Here is a 21,372-nt window from a genome sequence, read left to right on the forward strand (position 1 = left end):
TTTACTACTAAGAATTTGCAACACATTTTCACTTTCAGTTTCATACATTGTAAGTAGGGGGGTTGGGGCAGCATGAGGTTAACCAAGTATAAGATTAGATAAGGGCAGTGGAGAACAGTGACACACAAGAAGTAAGAAATGTCTCTATCTCCAGCAGAACTGCTTATCACTGTTGTTCATAGTTTGATAGAACATATATATTTGAGTAACATTTATAAAATTCATATGAAAGTTCAATTATGAAATATTAATACATTTTTTTTTTAAAAGCTGGAGTCGGTACATTTCTACCGACTCCGACTCCAACCAAAACTAACTCCGACTCCACGACTCCAACTCCACAGCCCTGGTGGAAACCCCTCAATTCTAACTCCAACACTAACCCAAACACACCCCTAACTCTAATCCCAACTCTAACCATAACCGTATTCACAACCCTAACCCCAACACACCCCTAACCACAACCCTAACCCCAACACACCCCTAAACCCTAATCCCAACCCTAACCCCAACACACAACCAACCCTAATCGCAACCCTAACCACAAGCCTAACCCTAACCTCAACACACCTCTAACCCTAATCTTAACCCTAATTCCAACCCTAACCCTGATTCCAACCCTAACTCTAGTTCCAGCCCTAACCCTAAGGCTATGTGCCCAAGTTGCGGATTCGTGTGCGGATTTTTCTGCACCGTTTTTGAAAAATCTGCAGGTAAAACGCACTGCGTTTTACTTGCGGATTTACTGCGGATTTCCAGTGTTTTTTGTGCGGATTTCACCTGCGGATTCCTATTGAGAAACAGGTGTAAAATGTTGCGGAATCCGCACAAAGAATTGACATGCTGCGGAAAATACAACGCAGCGTTTCCGCATGGTATTTTCCGCACCATGGGTACAGCGGATTTGGTTTTCCATAGGTTTACATGGTACTGTAAACGTGATGGAAAACTGCCACGAATCCGCAGCGGTCAATCCGCAGCCAAGTCCGCACCGTGTGCACATAGCCTAATTCTAACCCTAATTGCAACCCTAACCCTAATTCTAACCCTAGCCCTAACCCTAACCCTAGTTCTAACCCTAACCCTAGTGGAAAAATAAAAATAAATATATTTTATTTATTTCATTATTTTGCCTACCTATGGGGGTGATAAGGGGGGGCTTTATTTACAATTTTTTTTATTTTGATCACTGTGATAGGTTATATCACAGTGATCAAAATGTACCTGTAACGAATCTGCCGGACGGCAGATTCGGCGGGAGCACTGCGCATGCGCCCGCCATTTTGGAAGATGGCGGCACCCATCGAAGATGCCGGACGGACACCGGGAGGGTCCCCGGGACTCCAGCGGTACAGGGGGTGGGATCGGACAGCGGGGGGGCACCGGAGGGGAGAGGAGGGGGAGGAAAGCAGCGGAGGGCAGCGGAGCACAAAACGGAGGGGAGGAAAGACTGTCAGCGGCAGCAGATCGCCGCTGTCAGTCGGTGGGGGGGGGTCAGATCCGCGGTCTCCAGCCATAGCCGATGATATTGCAGCATCGGCCATGGCTGGATTGTAATATTTCACCAAATTTCATAGGTGAAATATTACAAATTGCTCTGATTGGCTGTTGCACTTTCAACAGCCAATCAGAGCGATCATAGCCACGTGGGGGCAAAGCCACCCCCCCTGGGCTAAAGTACCACTCCCCCTGTCCCTGCAGATCGGGTGAAATTGGACTTAACCCTTTCACCTGATCTGCAGGGACGGGATCCCTCCATGACGCCACATAGGCGTCACAGGTCGGATTGGCACTGACTTTCATGACGCCTACGTGGCGTCACAGGTCGGGAAGGGGTTAAAGTAATGAATATGGACTCCACTCCCATAGGGGTGGAGCCGCATATTCATTACTGTAATGAGCGGTACCATGTGACCGCTCACTACAGGAAGAAGCTGCCGCGCCCTGAGACCGTGGGACATGCATGGACCGCGTCAGGAGCGCCAGGAGCAGGTGAGTATTTCATATTCACCTTTCCGCGTTCCACCGACACTCCGTCTTCCGCGTCCTCGGCCCTGACTGTTCAGGTCAGAGGGCGCGATGACGTATTAGTGTGCGCGCCGCCCTCTGCCTGAACAGTCAGTGCGGATAGACGGGACGCTAAGGAGCAGCGGGCAGCAAGAGAGGTGTGTATGTCATATTATTTTTATTTATTTTTTTTAAGTGCAGCAGCAGCATTACATGTGGCACAATGCTATATGGAGCGTCTATGGGGCTATAACTGCATGGAGCATTATATGGAGCATGTATGGGGCCATAAAGAACTGCATGGAACGTTATATGGGCTATCTATGGGGCCATAAAGAACTGCATGGAGCATCTATGGGGCCATAAAGAACTGCATGGAGCATCTATGGGGCCATAAAGAACTGCACGGAGCATTATATGGGGCATATTTGTATATGGAGCATCTTATGGGGCCATAATGAACTGCATGGAGCATTATATGGGGCATATTTTAACCCCTTCCCGACCTTTGACGCCACGTAGGCGTCATGAAAGTCGGTGCCAATCCGACCTGTGACGCCTATGTGGCGTCATGGAATGATCGCGTCCCTGCAGATCGGGTGAAAGGGTTAACTCCAATTTCACCCGATCTGCAGGGACAGGGGGAGTGGTACTTCAGCCCGGGGGGGTGGCTTCACCCCCCGTGGCTACGATCGCTCTGATTGGCTGTTGAAAGTGAAACAGCCAATCCGAGCGATTTGTAATATTTCACTATGAAAACTGGTGAAATATTACTATCCAGCCATGGCCGATGCTGCAATATCATCGGCCATGGCTGGAAAACCTGATCTGCCCCCCCACCGCCACCGATCGCCTCCCCAGTCCTCCATCCTGTGCTCTGCTCCGATCCGTCGTCCTGTCCGCTCCCCCGTCCTCCTGTCCGCTCCCCCTGTGCTCCGATCCCACCCCCCCGCTCCGATCACCCCCCCCGTGCTCCATTCCCCCCCCCCCATACTTACCGAGCTTCCTGGTGTCCGTCCGTCTTCTCCACGGGCGCCGCCATCTTCCAAAATGGCGGGCGCATGCGCAGTGCGCCCGCCGAATCTGCCGGCCGGCAGATTCGTTCCAGCTACATTTTGATCACTGTGATAAAACCTATCACAGTGATCAAAATAAAAAAAATAGTAAATGACCACCCCTTTATCACCCCCATACGTAGGGACAATAATAAAATAAAGAAAATATATATTTTTTTTCCACTAGTGTTAGAACTAGGGGTAGTGGTAGGGGTAGGGTTAGGGTTAGGGGTAGGGGTAGGAGTAGGGTTAGCGTTAGAATTAGGCTATGTGCACATGGTGCGGATTTGGCTGCGGATCCGCAGTGGATTGACCGCTGCGGATTCGTAGCAGTGTTCCATCAGGTTTACAGTACCGTCCGCTGTGCCCATGGTGCGGAAAATACCGCGCGGAAATGCTGCGTTGTATTTTCCGCAGCATGTTAATTCTTTGTGCGGATTCCGCAGCGTTTTACACCTGTTACTCAATAGGAATCCGCATAAAAACCACTGAAAATCCGTGGTAAATCCGCAGGTAAAACGCAGTGCCTTTTACCTGCGGATGTTTCAAAAATGGTGCGGAAAAATCTCACACGAATCCGCAACGTGGGCACATAGCCTTAGGGTTGGGATTAGGGCTAGGGTTGGAAATAGGGTTAAGAATAGGCTTGTCGTTAGGGTTATGGTTAGGGGTGTGTTGGGGTTAGGGTTAGGGTTGGGATTAGGGTTAGGATTAGGGTTGGGGTTTGGATTAGGGTTAGGGTTGTGGTTAGGAGTGTGTTGGGGTTAGGGTTGTGATTACGGTTATGGCTAGAGTTGGGATTAGGGTTAGGGGTGTGTTGGGGTTAGTGTTGAAGTTAGAATTGAGGGGTTTCCACTGTTAAGGCACATCAGGGGTCTCCAAACGCAACATGGTGCCACCATTGATTCCAGCCAATTTTGCGTTCAAAAAATCAAATGGTGCTCCCTCCCGAGCCCTGACGTGCGCCCAAACAGTGGTTTACCCCCACATATGGGGTACCAGCATACTCAGGACAAACTGGGCAACAACTATTGGGGTCCAATTTCTCCTGTTACCCTTGTGAAAATAAAAAATTGCTTGCTAATACATAATTTTTGAGGAAAGAAAAATGATTTTTTATTTTCACGGCTCTGCATTATAAACTTCTGTGAAGCACCTGGGGGTTTAAAGTGCTCACTATGCATCTAGATAAGTTCCTTGGGGGGGTCTAGTTTACAAAACGGGGTAACTTGTAGGGGAGTTCCAATGTTTAGGCACACAGGGGCTCTCCAAACGCGACATGGTGTCTGCTAATGATTGGAGCTAATTTTCCATTCAAAAAGTCAAATGGCGCGCCTTCCCTTCTGAGCCTTGCCGTGCACCCAAACAGTGGTTTACCCCCACATATGAGGTATCGGTGTACTCAGGAGAAATTGCCCAACAAATTTTAGGATCCATTTTATCCTGTTGCCCATGTGAAAATGAAAAAATTGAGGCTAAAAGAATTTTGTATGAAAAAAAAGTACTTTTTCATTTTTACGGATCAATTTGTGAAGCACCTGAGGGTTTAAAGTGCTCACTATGCTTCTAGATAAGTTTCTTGGGGGGGTCTAGTTTCCAAAATGGGGTCACTTGTGGGGGAGCTCCAATGTTTAGGCACACGGGGGCTCTCCAAACGCGACATGGTGTCCGCTAAAGATTGGATCCAATTTTTCATTCAAAAAGTCAAATGGCACTCCTTCCCTTCCGAGGCCTGCCGTGCGCTCAAACAGTGGTTTACTCCCACATATGAGGTATCAGCATACTCAGGACAAATTGGACAACAACGTTCGTGGTCCAGTTTCTCCTTTTGCCCTTGGGAAAATAAAAATATTGTTGGTAAAAGATCATTTTTGTGACTAAAAAGTTAAATGTTCATTTTTTCCTTCCATGTTGCTTCTGCTGCTGTGAAACACCTGAAGGGTTAATACACTGTGTTCCAAATTATTATGCAAATTGGATTTAAGTGTCTTAAAGATTTAATTGTTTTGTTTTTCAAATAAACTCGTGGATGGTATTGTGTCTCGGGGCTCAATGAATCACTGAAATCAATCTTAAACACATGTGATAATTAGTTTTCCAGGTGATTCTAATTAAAGGAAAACTACTCAAAAATGATGTTCCACATTATTATGCAGGTCACAGGTTTCAAGCAATATGGGAAATAAAAAGGATCTCTCTGCTGCTGAAAAGCGTTAAATAGTGCAATGCCTTGAACAAGGTATGAAAAAATTAGATATTTCACGAAAACTTAAGAGTGATCATCATACTCTGATGAGATTTGTGACTGAAACAGAGCACAGCCAGAGTTCATGCAAATAAAGGCATAATGAGGAAGTTTTCTGGCAGACAAATTCATTGGATTAAGAGAGCAGCTGCCAAAATACCATTACAAAGCAGCAAACAGTTATTTGAAGCTGCTGGTGCGTCTGGAGTCCCTTGAACCTCAAGGTGTAGGATCCTTCAAAGGCTTGCTGTGGTGCATAAACCTACTATTCGGCCACTCCTAAACAGTGTTCACAAGCAGAAATGGTTGCAGTGGGCCCAGACATACATGAAGACTAATTTTCAAACAGTCTTGTTTACTGATGAGTGTCGAGCAACTTTGGACTGTCCAGATGGATGGAGTAGTGGATGGTTGGTGGATGGCCACCATGTCCCAACAAGGCTGCGACGTCAGCAAGGAGGTGGAGGAGTCATGTTTTGGGCTGGAATCATGGGGAACCAGCTGGTAGGGCCCTTAAGGTTCCTGAAGGTGTGAAAATGACCTTAGCAAAGCATATAGAGTTTCTGACTGACAACTTTCTTCCATGGTCTAAAAAGCAGAAACGTGCCTTCAGGAACAAAATCATCTTCATGCATGACAATGAATACCTCCTGAGTAATTGGCTGCTATGGGCATAAAAGGAGATAAACTCATGGTGTGGCCACCATCTTCCCCTGACCTCAACCCTATAGAGAACCTTTGGAGTATCATCAAACAAAAGATCTATGAGGGTGGGAGGCAGTTCACATCAAAACAGCAGCTCTGGGAGGCTATTCTGACTTCATGCAAAGAAATACAAGCAGAAACTCTCTGTAAACTCACAAGTTCAATGGATGCAAGAATTGTGAAGGTGACATCAATGAAGGGCTCCTATGTTAACATGTAACTTGGCCTGTTAGGATGTTTTGGAGTTAAATAGCTTTTTTGTTCAGTGAATGTGACCTCCTAATGCTGCAAATTCCACAAATTAGCATTTTCAGTTCTTTAAAACATATCAAATGTTTAGAAATACTACTGTGCCTAATAATTTGGAACAGTGCATTTTGAGTTTTTATTCATTTTGGAGATTATACTGTTATCATTGGGAGGTTTCTTCAATAAAATTCGATGTATACTCTAACGGGTGATGACTTTTATTAGACTGACTGTCATTTGCACCGATCATTTAGGAAAATCCGAGAAAAATGTAATTTGCATAATAATTTGGAACATAGTGTAAACTTCTTGAATGTGGTTTTGAGCACCTTGAGGGGTGCAGTTTTTAGAATGGTGTCACTTTTGGGTATTTTCAGCCATATAGAACCCTCAAACTGACTTCAAATGTGAGGTGGTCCCTAAAAAAAATGGTTTTGTAAATTTTGTTGTAAAAATGAGAAATCACAAATTGTGCTGATGTAAAGTAGACACGTGGGAAATGTTATTTATTAACTATTTTGTGTCACATAACTCTCTGGTTGAACAGGATAAAAATTCAAAATGCGAAAATTGCGACATTTTCAAAATTTTCGCCAAATTTCCGTTTTTTTCACAAATAAACTCAGAAATTATCGACCTAAATTTACTACTAACATGAAGCCCAATATGTCACGAAAAAACAGTTCCAGAACCGCTAAGATCCGTTGAAGCGTTCCTGAGTTATTACCTCATAAAGGGACACTGGTCAGAATTGCAAAAAATGGCCAGGTCATTAAGGTCAAAATAGGCTGGGTCATGAAGGGGTTAATATGGAGCATCTTATGGGGCCATAAAGAACTGCATGGAGCATTATATCATATTTGTATAATGGGCATCTTATGGGGCCCATCATGAACTGTATGGAGCATTATATGGGGCTCCTGATTCAATATGGATATTCAAAAACACTTAACCTACGGATGTCTCAATTAATTTTACTTTTATTGGTATCTATTTTTATTTTTGACATTTACCGGTAGCTGCTGCATTTTCCACCCTAGTCTTATACTCGAGTCAATACGTTTTCCCAGTTTTTTGTTGCAAACTTAGGGGGGTCGGCTTATACACGGGTTGGCTTATACTCGAGTATATACGGTAATTTGAAGTTATATCTTGTTCTGAAAAATAACGAGCCTTCATATGGCTTTATTGAAGGAAATTTAAAAAATATGGCTCTTGGAAGAAAGGGAGGAAAAAAAATGAACTCGCAAAAATGGAAAATTGCCTGTTAGTAAGCGGTTAATAAACCTATGCCTGAGGCAGGGGCGGACACAGACTGCAGAGGGCCCCTGTGCAAGAAATCTTCCCGCCCCCCCCCCCCCCCCATACCGCAACAAAGTTATGTAAACATATAGGTTGTAATATTTATTATCTGTTTAGAACACAACTATCAACTCTAAATAATAAATTTAAGTTCAATATTTAACAACTGAATATAACACAAAGCAGTCATGCAATTGATGTCATATCTGGCAAATCTGGATGTGCTTATTGTGGCCTATGACTTATCAAGCAGCACAGACTGTTATTACTTTATAAACTGGAGGAAATAATACTGTAGTGAGGAGGATTAGATTTTTTTCAAAACGTAAATGGGTTGTCCAGGACTGTTTTATTATTTAACTATGAACCTATGAACTGATAGGCAGGTAGTTGCTAACTACCCACCTGTTCTGTGCTGGCCTAGAGTGGTCAAGGACTGCTCCTGCCACAGATCCTGCTGCTTCATGTCATTAGAGCAGCTTTTCATGTTCTGGGCTGCTCTGTTTATGGGGCATGACTGCCGACCTCATGCTGTTCAATAGCCGGCTCCCTGTAGTTATGCAATGGGGAGATGGCTGTCAATCAGCATAAAGCTGGCAGTCACAGCCCTTCAACAGACTAGAAGCGCCCCCTGAGGAAGCGGCAGTACACTAACGCGAAACGCGCGTCGGGGTTTGGACCGGGTGCCGGACAGGACATCGTGTGACCTATGGGTAATTAACCCTTTACTTATTTATTCACTTTATCTTCACATATTGCGGTTGGTTTATCTGTGATGTGCAGTGATCCTATTAGTACGAGTAATGCCACTGTGTAAATATGACACCTGTGGTCACTGCTATACATCAGCCATACAACAGCTATGTGCAGACAATTAACACTGGTTTTATGACATTTGATTTATTGTTGTCCTATCATGGTGCATCTGGATCCATGGGTGTATCCTTGGATTTAGTCACAACTTGTATTAAGTATTTTGTACTATATATTACGTGTATGATTTTTAATTGGAAATTTATTTTTTAATAAAAATAATTGGTTACTATTTGGCAAATTCTTTGACTCCTGTATCTCCGGTGTAGACTAGAAGAGAAGCTGCTGTTCTGTTGATGTGATGTCAGAGGAAGCAGCAGTAGTGGTCTGTGACTACCCTGAGCTGGCACAGGTCTGCACTGGGCAGGACAGGCAGTTAGTAACTACCTGCCTGTTAGAGCTTAGGCCTATAGTAAAAAAATATAATGGTTTTAGACAACCCATTTAATAATAATTAGTAAACAACTGTACCCTTTATTGCTAAATACTAAAAACCATTTTACTAAATTTACTAAATCAAATCAAGATAACTAGGCTTTAGTCAGCCATTCAAATGTTTGAATTTAGAAATGTTCACTGAAAAATGTATTTCAAACAGTAAAACTGTGTGGAGGTGTGAACAATTTACTTAAAACTCATTCTCCTGGCCTTCTTTTCAGCAAATTCATCAATAATTTTATTTAAGTTAATCTTTCTAGCACGGTCATTTTCAATTGACGGCATATAAATAATTTTGGGTAATTTAGCTGTCTATGCTAACTCTTCTTTTCTTAGTCTGCGCTTTTGAGCTCCGCTTTTAGGTTTTTGGCCAGATGCCATTCTAAAAAAAATGAACATAAATGTATGTTCAGTTGTTCACTATGTGTTCAGTTAACATTACAGACTATTTAACAGATATATTATTGTATTATAAACAATAAAAAGGGGCATAAACACAACAACATATCAACAGGTATGTCAGATGCATGTAGGTGCTTAAAAGGGTTGTCCTCTACTAGACAACCCCTTCTTAAACTACCGTATATACTCGAGTATAAGCCGACCCGAGTATAAGCTGACCCCCCCCCCTAATTTTGCAACAAAAAACTGGGAAAACTTATTGATTCGAGTATAAGCCTAGGGTGGAAAATACAGCAGCTACCGGTAAATGTCAAAAATAAAAATAGATACCAATAAAAGTAAAGTTAATTGAGACATCAGAAGGTTAAGTGTTTTTGAATATCCATATTGAATCAGGAGCCCCATATAATGCTCCATATAAAGTTGTGCCACATATAATGCTCCATACAATTCATTATTGAATATTGCCCCATAGATGCTCCATATATGGCTGTGCCGCCACATATAATGCTCCATACAATTCATTATTGAATATTGCCCCATAGATGCTCCATGTAAAGCTGTGCCGCCACATATAATGCTCCATACAATTCATTATTACCCCATAGATGCTCCATAACATGGAGCATCTATGGGGTAATAATGAATTGTATGGAGCATTATGGCCGCACAGCTTTATATGGAGTCCATATAAAGCTGTGCCGCCACATATAATGCTCCATACAATTCATTATGGCCCCATAGATGCTCCATATAACGCTGTGCCACATATAAATGTTGCTGCTGCAATAAAAAAAAATAAAAAATGACATACTCATCTCTCGTCTCTGCCCGCTGGTCCTCACCGTCCCGGTCTCTCCGCACTGACTGTTCAGGCAGAGGGCGGCGCGCACACTATACGTCATCGCGCCCTCTGACCTGCACAGTCACAGCAGAGGACGCGGAAGACTGAGCAGCGCCCGGCGGCTGGATCGTGGACAGGTAAATATGATACTCAACTGCTCCCGGCGTCCCTGGCCCCTTCTCCCGGACTGTGGACAGATGCTCTCCGCAGTCTCCGGGCACGGCAGCTTCTTCACCAGCCCTCACTGGGTACCGCTCATTACAGGATCCACACAGTGTATCGCAACAATGCCGTGTATGTCCGTCGCCGTCGGGGGCCCCCTCCCGCTCTGGGCCCCGGTGCGGTTGAACCGGCGGTATGTCCGCCCCTGGCCTGAGGAATGAATGACATAAGTGGCTTTATCAGAACTTAACCCTTTACAAGTGTAAGTAAAGCTATATTTATATTTAGGCTTTCCATTGGGGGTTCTGTTATAAAAACAGAAACCCAACAGGCTCCATTATAATTCCAAAGAATGATTTGGTCAGTTTGGATAACTGTGGGAATCTGTCACCAGGTTTTTGCCACCAGCATAATGTAGAGACAGAGACCCTGATTTCAGAGATGTGTCACTTACTGGGCTGCTTGCTTTTTGAAAAAATCCCTGTTTTATCAGGTGGAGATTATCACTAGAGAACCAGTAAACCTGCTGCCATGCAATCCTCCATATTCTTGAGCTTTGTATAACCCTACCCCATTCACTGATTGGCAGCTTTCTGCTTATGCACAGCATATACAGAAAAGCTGCCTATTAAAGCTCAGCATTCAGAGAACTGCTAGATCTGCAACAGATAAGACAGTTATTTTGTAAAAATGACAGCAAGCAGCTCAGTAAGTGACACATCACTGGAATCTGGGTCCTACATCCTGCTTCTCTCAGATGGGGCAGCAAAAACCTGTTGTCAGATTCCCTTTAAGGTCCATTTCTTTCTCATCTGAATTTTACCTTTTGAAATTTGAAGACAGGACACCAAGTTCCAGTTCACAGTTTCCTCAGCGACCTCACCAGTAAAGAGATGACTAAGCAGCTACCAGCAATGACAGAGGCCATTCAGTGCATTAAAGCGGAAGGGCTGAAAACGGCAGTTCTGAGCAACAACTTCTTTGTGCACAGTGGAGACAGTTTTCTACCAATAGACCGCTCCCAGTTCAATGTGGTAAGCAGACATCGTGCTATAAAGCCAGTAGTATGCGTCACATCTTCATCCTTATTAGCAACAAATTACCATTATTTTGGGTGAACTTCAAAATGTTTTCGTGTATGTTTTTTTAATTATTTTATACATATTATTCGGATTGGTGTCATTTAATACTCATAAGTCTTTATTTTTCTAGATCATCGAGTCTTGCATTGAAGGTATATGTAAGCCAGACCCTCGGATATACCAGTTGTGTGTGGAACGTCTTGGCGTTCAGCCTACAGAGACCATTTTTCTTGATGACATAGGACAGAATTTGAAAGCTGCAGCACAACTGGGCTTTCATACAATAAAGGTAGGTGGCTGTACATGGGGAACATAGGCAAAGGTGGGCTTGTGGCAAAACGTGAAAATTAACTTCTTACCATAGAGGCACAAGGGCATTTTACATCTAGGGTGTCTGTCCTCATGGGGTGCACTTAGGTAGTGCTGGGGAGCCCCCCTAATCTAACAGTATGGCCATCACTAACAGGCTGCAAGCCAGACACTGTGCACTATCTACCGGTATTTGTGACCAGCGCCCTATACAAGCCTTTTTTGTGAGCAGTTTTATTATTAATTCATCACCCTCTCCATGAATTGGTCACTTGTGAGAGGTTGTCTCATCAGTGTTATGCACCAGTGTTGTCTCCATCTTTATTATATGGGTTTGCTGCATCCTGCATTAGTTCTATGACCTGGGCAGGTACATACTGTTGCCCTTTTTTGCCGTGTTAAACCTGAAATTTTGGGGAAATTTTAATTCCTTTTTGTAGGGACTCACAAGTATGAAGACCCTTGACGTGGGTTACGAGCTTGTCAAATAATATCGACAAGTACCTCATGTTTATTGCATTAATTATAGGTGAATGTCAGACACAATAGAGAGAATTAAATCTTGTATTTCGTACACCAGTGTAAGGTCCACTGGTGTCACTCTCTCCTGATTTATGAAGAAGTGTCTGGCTATTAATAATCTGGAATGTCTCATTCTGTATGTGACAGGTAGATCCCGACTGTATTTATGGTGGTGCCCTCTGTTTTCTCTTGAAACAGGTGACTAATGCGAAAGATGCACTTAATGATTTAGAAAATATGTTGGGGTTTCCGTTAAAAGACTTTGTTCCAAACACTCGTTCCGTGAGACCAACTATGGACATTCCAAGAGAGTCCTTGGCAAAGTATCTTGAAAATATCTTTGGAGAGAAATCATCAGGTTTGTATTTTTACAAGCAAAATCCAGAAACTAGAGAGATCCTCATTGCATCCATATGACGTATGAAGGTACCTGCTCTGGTGTAAACATTTTTTTTTTTCATGGGATATATTGCAGGGGCTCTCTTTGTGCGACAGTTCAGTCATGGACAATCCAACCCAACTTATTATGTTCGCTTTAATGGAAGAGAACTTGTGCTGCGTAAAAAACCTCCAGGGAAATTACTGCCAGCCGCTCATGCTGTGGAGAGGGAATATAGGTAGGTACCATATATTGTTTTACTTTATGTATGCAATGTTCTGCCTCCATTGTTACAAATTGGAGTAATTCAGAAAATCGCCAGTGGAGGGAAATGAACTTCTTTCTGGCTACTTTCTGCTCCACAATTATCAGCTGTCGTGACTATTTGGTGTTGGAAATGCAACTAAATAAATGTTGTCGACATAGATTAGAAAATGTCTCCAATCTCCGTTTTCTATGTGGAATTGGTAATGGTCGATTTCGATTTCTGTAATCATGATGATGATTGTTTGGTTATAGAATCTTGAAAGCTCTCGGAGAAGCAGGTGTTCCGGTACCAAAGGTGTTCAACCTCTGCGAAGATTCTGCGTGAGTAAATCTCACTTACATTAAGTATTAAAGGAGTTGCCCAGGCCTATTAGATGTTATGCTCGTAGTAAAAATAAAACAAGCAGGCAGTGGCTAACAGAGGCAGCTACTCGCCTGTTCTACCTGAGCTGTCACCGGCCTCTCCTGCCAGCGATTCAGCTAATCTACGTCAATAGAGCAGCTCTTCTTTTGGGCTGATCTGTCGACTGGGCGTGACTGGCGATGGCATGCAGATTGACAGCCAGCTTCCCGCAGTTAGGCAGACAGAGCAGAAGAGAAGCCGCTGCTCTGTCAAAAAGACATTGGTGGAATCCGCTGAATTGCAGGTTGTGCCAGCATGGTTTGGCACTGGGCACAACAGGCAGGTAGTTGCTAGGCTCGTAGTTAAAAAAATAAAAATTGTACTGGATAACCTCTTTAAGAATTGTTTAATTGTAACATGTAGCATCAGATTTAAATGCTTCATTTTTTGGCAGAATTATTGGAACTCCTTTCTACCTGATGGAGTACCTCACTGGGCGTATCTTTAAAGATCCTGCACTCCCAGGGATGGATGCTAAGCAGCGCCATGATATATACACTGAAATGAACAAAGTATTGTGCAAGATTCACAGCGTAAATGTCCAGGCAGCTCAGCTGGAGGATTATGGCAAACAAGGTAATTAAATCATTGTAATGTTTGTACTCATTGAGGGTACGTTCCCATGATCAGTTTTTGTTCAGGCTTTCACGCTGCTGAATTTCTGTATGAATCCCGCACCTTAGCTCTCTTGCGTTTTACCTTGCGTTCTTGTATTTGTTTTTGCGTTTTTAATGCATTTTTGACTCTTGCCTTTTTGTTTCTCTTTTTGTTGTAATATAATTTCACCTAGAGATTTGATGTTAAATTAGGCTACTTTCACACTTCCGTCTTTTTGCCTCCGTCGTTATGGCAAAAAAATAGATCCTGCAAAGTTGCCCGCAGGATCCGTTTTTTTGCAATACACTTTAATGGACGACGGATTGCGACGGATGGCCACACGTCGCATCCATCGTGCGACAGATGCGTCGTGTTTTAGCGGTCCGTCGTGACAAAAAAACGTTCAATGTAAAGTTTTTTTGTCCGTCGGATCCGCCATTTCTGACCGCGCATGCGCGGACGGAACTCCGCCCCTTCCTCCCCGCTCATCACAATGGGCAACGGATGCGTTGTAAAACTGCATCCGCTGCCCACGTTGTGCTACATTTAGCACAACGTACGTCGGGCCGACGGTTTGCGACGGCTCCATACCAACGGATGTGTGAAAGTAGCCTAACAGTGAAAAAAATATCTCACTGTGTTTTTTTTTTTTCATATATTTTTCTCACCTAATTTGCTTTACAAGTGCGTTCAATGTCATTGCAAACAGAGAAGGAAAGGAAACTGAAGTCTTATTTTAAATTGTTTTGAGAAGTCTGTTAAACTGCAATGGCTAATTTTTGGCAATATGCCAAATATGTAATGTAAATTAAAATGTTTCTGAAATAAAAAACTAAATTATTGAAATGTTTTAAAAAGAAGATTAGAGACATTTGGTCCGGCAATGATATTATCATCGTTCTTATTGTGTTATATCTCTGCAACAAAGGCTCTGGTCATTATTGTTGTTCTCCGTGATAGGAGCAGAACCATAAAATTTAACGGTAGTAGTAGACCCATTACTTGTCTGACTACAGCTGCGCCTGATGGACCCCTCTGATGTGTGATTCCAGCTGATGGGAGTAATTGTGGAGTTTCGGATGGACGGGCAGTATTTGCTCCATTTGTGTAGGAAGGATTTCTGATGAGACATTTTTTTTTAATTGATTCACTAGCTGAAATCTTTTGTTTGCATTTGGAAAGGTGCCTATATTCAACGGCAAGTCCAGACGTGGACCAAGCAGTATAGATCTAGTGAGACCCATACAATCCCATCTATGGAAAGACTTATCGAATGGCTCCCACATCATGTACCACCCAACCAGATCACCACTGTTGTACATGGAGATTTTAGGTAATGCTTAAAATGATTGGGAATAATAACGTTAATGGCTAATTCTGTCTTTGTAACAACTGATTGCTGTGTTTTGATAGATTTGTTATTATTTATGTCCGATGACCCTAGATTGGATAACTTAATCTTTCATCCGGAGAAGATGGAAGTTCTTGGTGTTCTGGACTGGGAGTTGTCTACTCTGGGGGATCCCTTGTCAGATCTTGCTTACAACTGTATGGTTTATTATTTTCCACCAGACCTCCCTATTCAGAAAGGTAAGTTTGGATACCACATATATCATCCTATCGTTGTGTTTTCTTTTGTTTGTTTTTTTAGCTTTTCTTTGCAAAGTAAAAAGTAGGTGTGCAGCTTTTTCTTCTGTATAAGGTTTTATTTCTCCCTAATTCTAATTCTAATCCTTTCTTTGCCATGGAAAACTATGATGTAGCTATCATCATGAGCCTCCAGTTGTAGAGTAGGATGCTGGGAAAACAGGATTTGTGTCCTCCCAGTTGCGCTGTATATGTAGATCACTACTACTTCAATCATACCTCAGATCCAGAGAATAATTAACCAAAACTAATTTAAATGTATATAAAAAATAAATTTACGAAAATAGAAAAAAAAATGCCCGTTAGACTACCTGCCTATATAATAAGTAGCTTCCTTCTTGCCATAGACACTTGTTACATGGGTATCATACACAGCTGTATTAGTGCATTTATGTCATGCAAAATATGAAGGTGGGTGATTAGCTAGAATAAATATGGTAACCGTTGTTATCGGGGCTATGGTAATAATGTACCTGAAGCCAAGAACACACAGCATATGGTATACACAGAACGAGAGTACTACATTGCACTTTAAAACTTTTAGTGAGTTTGTATTTTTCTTTCTAATTTTGTTACTTTTTGCCTCTATAAAACTAAAAATTTGAGGCTATGACCTTCTAAAAGGTGACATTTTGTTTTGGATGTCCATACATTTGGCTGCCTTGATCCTGGAAGGGACATTTTAGCGTCCAGTTATCACAATAAAAAGTTTTCAATATTAATTGACTATAACATCTTCTCATTCTAGGGTTAGAAAACTATGATCTGAAAGCATTAGGCATTCCCACTGCAGAAGAATACTTTGAGTGGTACTGCGATAACATGGGAATCCCTAAGGTGGAGAATCGATATTTCTACATGGCATTTTCCTGTTTCCGAAGTGCAGCGATCCTTCAAGGTGTATATAAGCGGTCTCTCACAGGTACGACACAGACGGTGGATTACAGGCATTGACTACTGATTTGTCTTCTCTGTTCTTAGTATTAATAGACTGAATGGTACAGAGACTGAAAAAAGTACTTTACTTATTTCATGATCACACACGTTTCCTATGGCCTTACAAGTGTGTATACAATCTACTATATAATTGTCTAAGGGTCACTTCCGTCTTTCTGTCTGTTTTTCTGTCTGTCTGTCACGGATATTCATTGGTTGCGGCTTCTGTCTGTCATGGAAATCCAAGTCGCTGATTGGTCGTGGCCGTTTTGCCACGACCAATCAGCGACGGGCACAGTCCGGCAGCAAAATGGTCGCTCCTTCCTCCCCGCAATCAGTGCCCGCTCCATACTCCCCTCCAGTCAGCGCTCACACAGGGTTAATTGCAGCGGTAATGGACCGCGTTATGCCGCAGGTAACGCACTCCGTTACCGCTGCTATTAACCCTGTGTGACCAACTTTTAACTATTGATGCTGCCTATGCGGCATCAATAGTTAAAAGATCTAATGTTAAAAATAATTTAAAAAATAAAAAATCGTTATATACTCACCGTCCGTCTGGCCCCTCGGATCCAGAACTGGCCTTTCCTGCCCTCGCGAAGCTCCGGTGACCGCTCCATGCATTGCGGTCTCGTGAGATGATGACGTAGCGGTCTCGCGAGGCCGCTATGTCATCATCTCGCGAGACCGCGATGCACTCTTGGGTCCGGAGCGCCCGAGGAGCGTCGGTAACCGCTTCGCTTGGATCCGGGGCCAACGGAAGGTGAGTATATAACTATTTTTTATTGTAATTCTTTTTTTTAACCGGGATATGATGCCCACATTGCTATATACTGCGTGGGCTGTGCAATATACTACGTGGGCTGTGTTATATACTACATGGCTGTGCTATATACTCCGTGGGCTGTGCTATATACCTAGTGTTATATAGTTGTGGAATGGTTACTTTAGTAAATGGTATATTACAATGAGAATCATTATTGACCTTCTTAGCCCCTTGACTTGTCTTGTCACCTTACGACTCATTCAGATGTCAGTGATATCTCCATCGCCACATTGGGGGACACAGGACCGTGGGTGTATGCTGCTGCCACTAGGAGGCTGACACAAAGTAAATACAAAAAAGGTTAGCAGTATACACCGCCCACTGGCTCCGGATAATACCAGTTCTTGCTTAGTGTCCGTAGGAGGCACACTGCGTCTGTTTTTTTCCAGACGTTTCATTTTTTTATTTTTATCTTTGCGCAAGAGGACGAAGGGGGCGACGGACCCTTTTAAGGGGGCCGATCTTCCCCGAAACACCAACAGGTGAGCACGGCGAGTTTACTCCCCATATCCTTTCCTGCAACGTGGGATGTTTGGCCGTGACCTAACCCTGTGAAATCCTAGGGGAGCGAACCCTTGGGATACACAGAGGCACTTTCACTGAGCACAGTCCGGCCGCCCTCCCTCTGCACCACCACTGTGGAACAGCGATGCTGCATGGAGCTCCTCAGTCCCTCTCCACCCCCTCATCAAGAGGGCAGTGGATTGAGGTCGACTGCACCTTCCCTCGTACCTCACCTGAAGAGGACCACAAGTGGTCAGTCTGATAGGGTAGAGGGGGCTCCCAAGCGCACCCTGGCTTCGGCCTCAGCTAGGCTGCGTTCCGCCCACCGCTTCAGCGCTTCTCGCACACTGCGAGAAGCGCCTCTTAACTCTCGGCGGCCATCTTGGACGGAACAGAGAGCTTCCGGTGTCTCTCAGGAGCCTCAGAATGCCACCAAATCGAGGAGTCCGGTCTCAGTGCGGCATCCGGACAGGACCTGGGTAGGCGCGCTGCACACTGACACAGGCCCTCCTACTCCTGCACAGTACTCCGCTCACTAGCTGCACAGGTGCCCCACAGCCCCGCACGGAGGTTAACTGACAACATGTCTCTGCATAAACCCAAAAACTCTGCAAAAACACATACAGTGTTCTTCACTTCTTGCACCTCCTGTCAGGCTGCGCTACCGAGCGGGCATACTGCTCGCTCTGCAATGCTTGTGACCCTAAATGCGCTCAGGAGCCCCCCGCTGCAAATGAGCCCGTGGTGACCAGTCCCCCTGAGTGGGCTTTGTCACTTTCGCAATCTATGGCTTCTCTGACCAAAGCCATCCAGTCCCTCCAGGATCCAACCAGGAGCAGGACTACTAATCCGCTTATTCAGGATGTTTCCCCTACGGCTGTGGAATCTCCAGCCTGCAGGGGCCGCTCTCACTCTAGGCACAAGCGGCCATCTAGGAAGCGTGTCCGTAGCTCGTCCCCCAGGCCCTCTGGTGCCTTGGCGTCCGTTAGCTCCACTTCCCGCTCTCGCTCCCCAGGCACCTCTTCTTTTTTTTTTTTAATCAGATATTTTTATTGTACATAATAAACACAACAGTATCCATACAAATAAACAGGGTACATTTGTGTTTTTGTTTTAAAAGAAACAACCCTTCCCCCCCCCCCTCCCCCCTCCCCTCTGAAGACCCATCTCCGACCAAACATTACTCTTGGAAAGAAGAGAAAAAAAAAAACAATACATACATATTACAGTATTTGCAACTTTTTATCACAATCTCTCAATTATTCCCGTCCAGCCATGGCTGCCACAGCTTTTGAAAGAAGCCCATTCTATTCCTTTTATTATATATACTTTTTTCGAGCTGGACAATTTGATTTGCATGTGCAATAAACTCACATTTAGTAGGAGGTTCCTCTCTAATCCAATACCTTGCAATCACCTTTCTCGCAATGAACAATAATCTAGCTATAGCCATTTTGGCAGTTTCGTCGGCCAGGATTTCCTCCACACACCCAAGTACACAAACCACAGGATCCCTGGGAATCGAACACCCATAGATCACCCCAATTTGGTTCAGCACTACAACCCAGATAATAGTCTGGGACAAAGCCATAACATGTGTAGTATGCCCGCCTGAGACTGGGAGCACCTAGGACACCCAGAATCGTCTTTCAACCCGGCTTTAAACAACATATCAGGTGTCCTATAGGCCCTATTTATCATATACAATTGTGACATTCTCTCAGGTTCACTCATCGATAACCTGGGTACGTATTCTAAGATAGTCTCCCACCTATCATCGTCTATTTCCCCCAATTCGGCCTCCCACTTCCCTCTGGCCTTTATAGGGTAATCTAGTAGAAAGGTGTGTAGCAGATCACAGTATACAGTAGTATATATATATACTTCGGAAATAGCCCCTTTTGTTCCATTGTTATTTCGTATAAAGTCTAACATTAGATCCTTCTGGATCACTATAGGCCCCCTCCTCTTCTGTGCCTGAAATGCGTGCTGAACCCGTCTGTATTGATATAATTTTAACCCCGGGATCTGGAACTCCTGCTGCAGCACATCGAAAGGTTTAAGGCTCCCATTCTGCATCAACTGACTTATCAACCCAATGCCTTTTTCCCTCCACTCCCCCATTCCTTCCATATGATTAAATTCTTGAAAGGAAGGGTTATCCCAAATAGGTGAAAATTCCGTGAATCCCACAACCCCCCTTATTCGTTTAAGCGTCTGCCATACCTTATGAATTAAATTTATGCTGTGAAGACAAGTTCCCAATTTCTTGAATAGTCCTGCTTCTAGGCCCTGACATAAGGGCCACATGCCAATAATATATATCAGACTGCTATGACCCCGGCCTTCCTCAAGCCCTTTCCCCCATCCCCTAAGATGTTGGCTTTGTGCCGACAAAAAGTACAACCAGGGGTTAGGGAGAGCAAGTCCCCCCTCATCTTTGGGTCTCTGCAGTATCTCTTGCCTAATTCTCGGGCACCTCCCACCCCATACCAACTCTCCAAATAATGAATTAAGTCTACGGAATCTAGTCCGTGGGATCCAAACCGGAGAATTATGTAAAATATACAAAACCTGTGGTATCACAACCATCTTAAGGAGATTTACTCTACCCACCACCGACAAATGCAGCTTATTCCACGCTGAGATTTTGGCACGTAGTTTGGTTATTAATGGTTCAAGATTGAGCTCCTCAAATCTAGTCAAGGGGAGAGACACCTGGATCCCTAGATATTTAAATTGTGAAACCACCCTTAATTTTGTACCTTCTTCCACCTCCCTCGTACAATCCACTCCTCTATCCACCTGTAAAACACTTGATTTGTCCCAATTGATAATCAACCCTGAAATTTGCCCAAATTCTTCAATTAATGAAATTACATTCCTCAAAGGTTCCCCAGGACCCTCAAGAAAAAGCAGAATGTCTTCAGCATACAGAGCAATTTTTTCCTCCATTTTCCCATACACAAACCCTTTTACTAACTGAGACCTTCTGATAGCCGCTGCCAGAGGTTCCACCGCTAGAGCAAACAGCAACGGGGACAACGGGCATCCCTGCCTCGTACCCCGAAACAGCTGAAAACCGTCTGACATTGCATTGTTCACCCTGATTTTAGCCACTGGAGAGGAGTACAGGAGCCTCACCCACGACACAAAAACCGGCCCAAACCCAAAGCGACTCAGAACCGACCACAGGTATTGCCATTCTATACTATCGAAGGCTTTATGCGCATCAAGGGAGACCACCACCCTCCCCCCAGCATTCTCCGCCGGTATCTGCATATTAAGAAATAACCTTCTCAAGTTGATGGCAGTGGATTTATTAGGCATAAAGCCCGATTGGTCCGAATGGACCACCTTTTCTATCACCCGGGTCAGTCTGTTCGCCAAGGCTTTAGCCAAAATCTTAACATCTGTTGTCAAGAGTGATATTGGTCTATATGACTCCGGCAGTCTTGGATTCTTATCAGGTTTAGGGATGACCACAATAATGGCCTCCCTCGTGGAGGCAGGCAATATTCCCCTCTCCAGTGACTCCTCAAAGACCCCCAACAATCTGGTCAACAACTCCTCAGAAAGGACACCATAAATTTCAACAGGAACGCCGTCAGCCCCCGGAGCCTTCCCCCCCGCCATGGACCTCAAGGCACCCTCCAACTCCTCCACCGTAAGCGGCCC

At 44.0% G+C, this 21,372-nt stretch overlaps 1 protein-coding gene across 2 annotated transcripts in view; it reads left to right on the forward strand.

Moving 5' to 3' along the window:
* Positions 1-21,372, forward strand: part of ACAD10 (acyl-CoA dehydrogenase family member 10) — a 121,011-nt gene that overhangs the window by 31,107 nt on the left and 68,532 nt on the right. For both annotated transcript variants that reach the window (XM_077292735.1, XM_077292741.1), the window contains exons 4-12: positions 11,062-11,256; positions 11,435-11,593; positions 12,334-12,493; positions 12,611-12,752; positions 13,034-13,102; positions 13,579-13,760; positions 14,964-15,114; positions 15,226-15,371; positions 16,177-16,350. In XM_077292735.1, coding sequence (XP_077148850.1) covers positions 11,062-11,256; positions 11,435-11,593; positions 12,334-12,493; positions 12,611-12,752; positions 13,034-13,102; positions 13,579-13,760; positions 14,964-15,114; positions 15,226-15,371; positions 16,177-16,350 — 1,378 coding nt within the window. The remainder of the gene's footprint in view (positions 1-11,061; positions 11,257-11,434; positions 11,594-12,333; positions 12,494-12,610; positions 12,753-13,033; positions 13,103-13,578; positions 13,761-14,963; positions 15,115-15,225; positions 15,372-16,176; positions 16,351-21,372) is intronic.

Source organism: Ranitomeya variabilis, chromosome 1 (genome assembly GCF_051348905.1).
Source record: "Ranitomeya variabilis isolate aRanVar5 chromosome 1, aRanVar5.hap1, whole genome shotgun sequence".
NCBI classification, from domain to species: Eukaryota; Metazoa; Chordata; class Amphibia; order Anura; family Dendrobatidae; genus Ranitomeya; species Ranitomeya variabilis.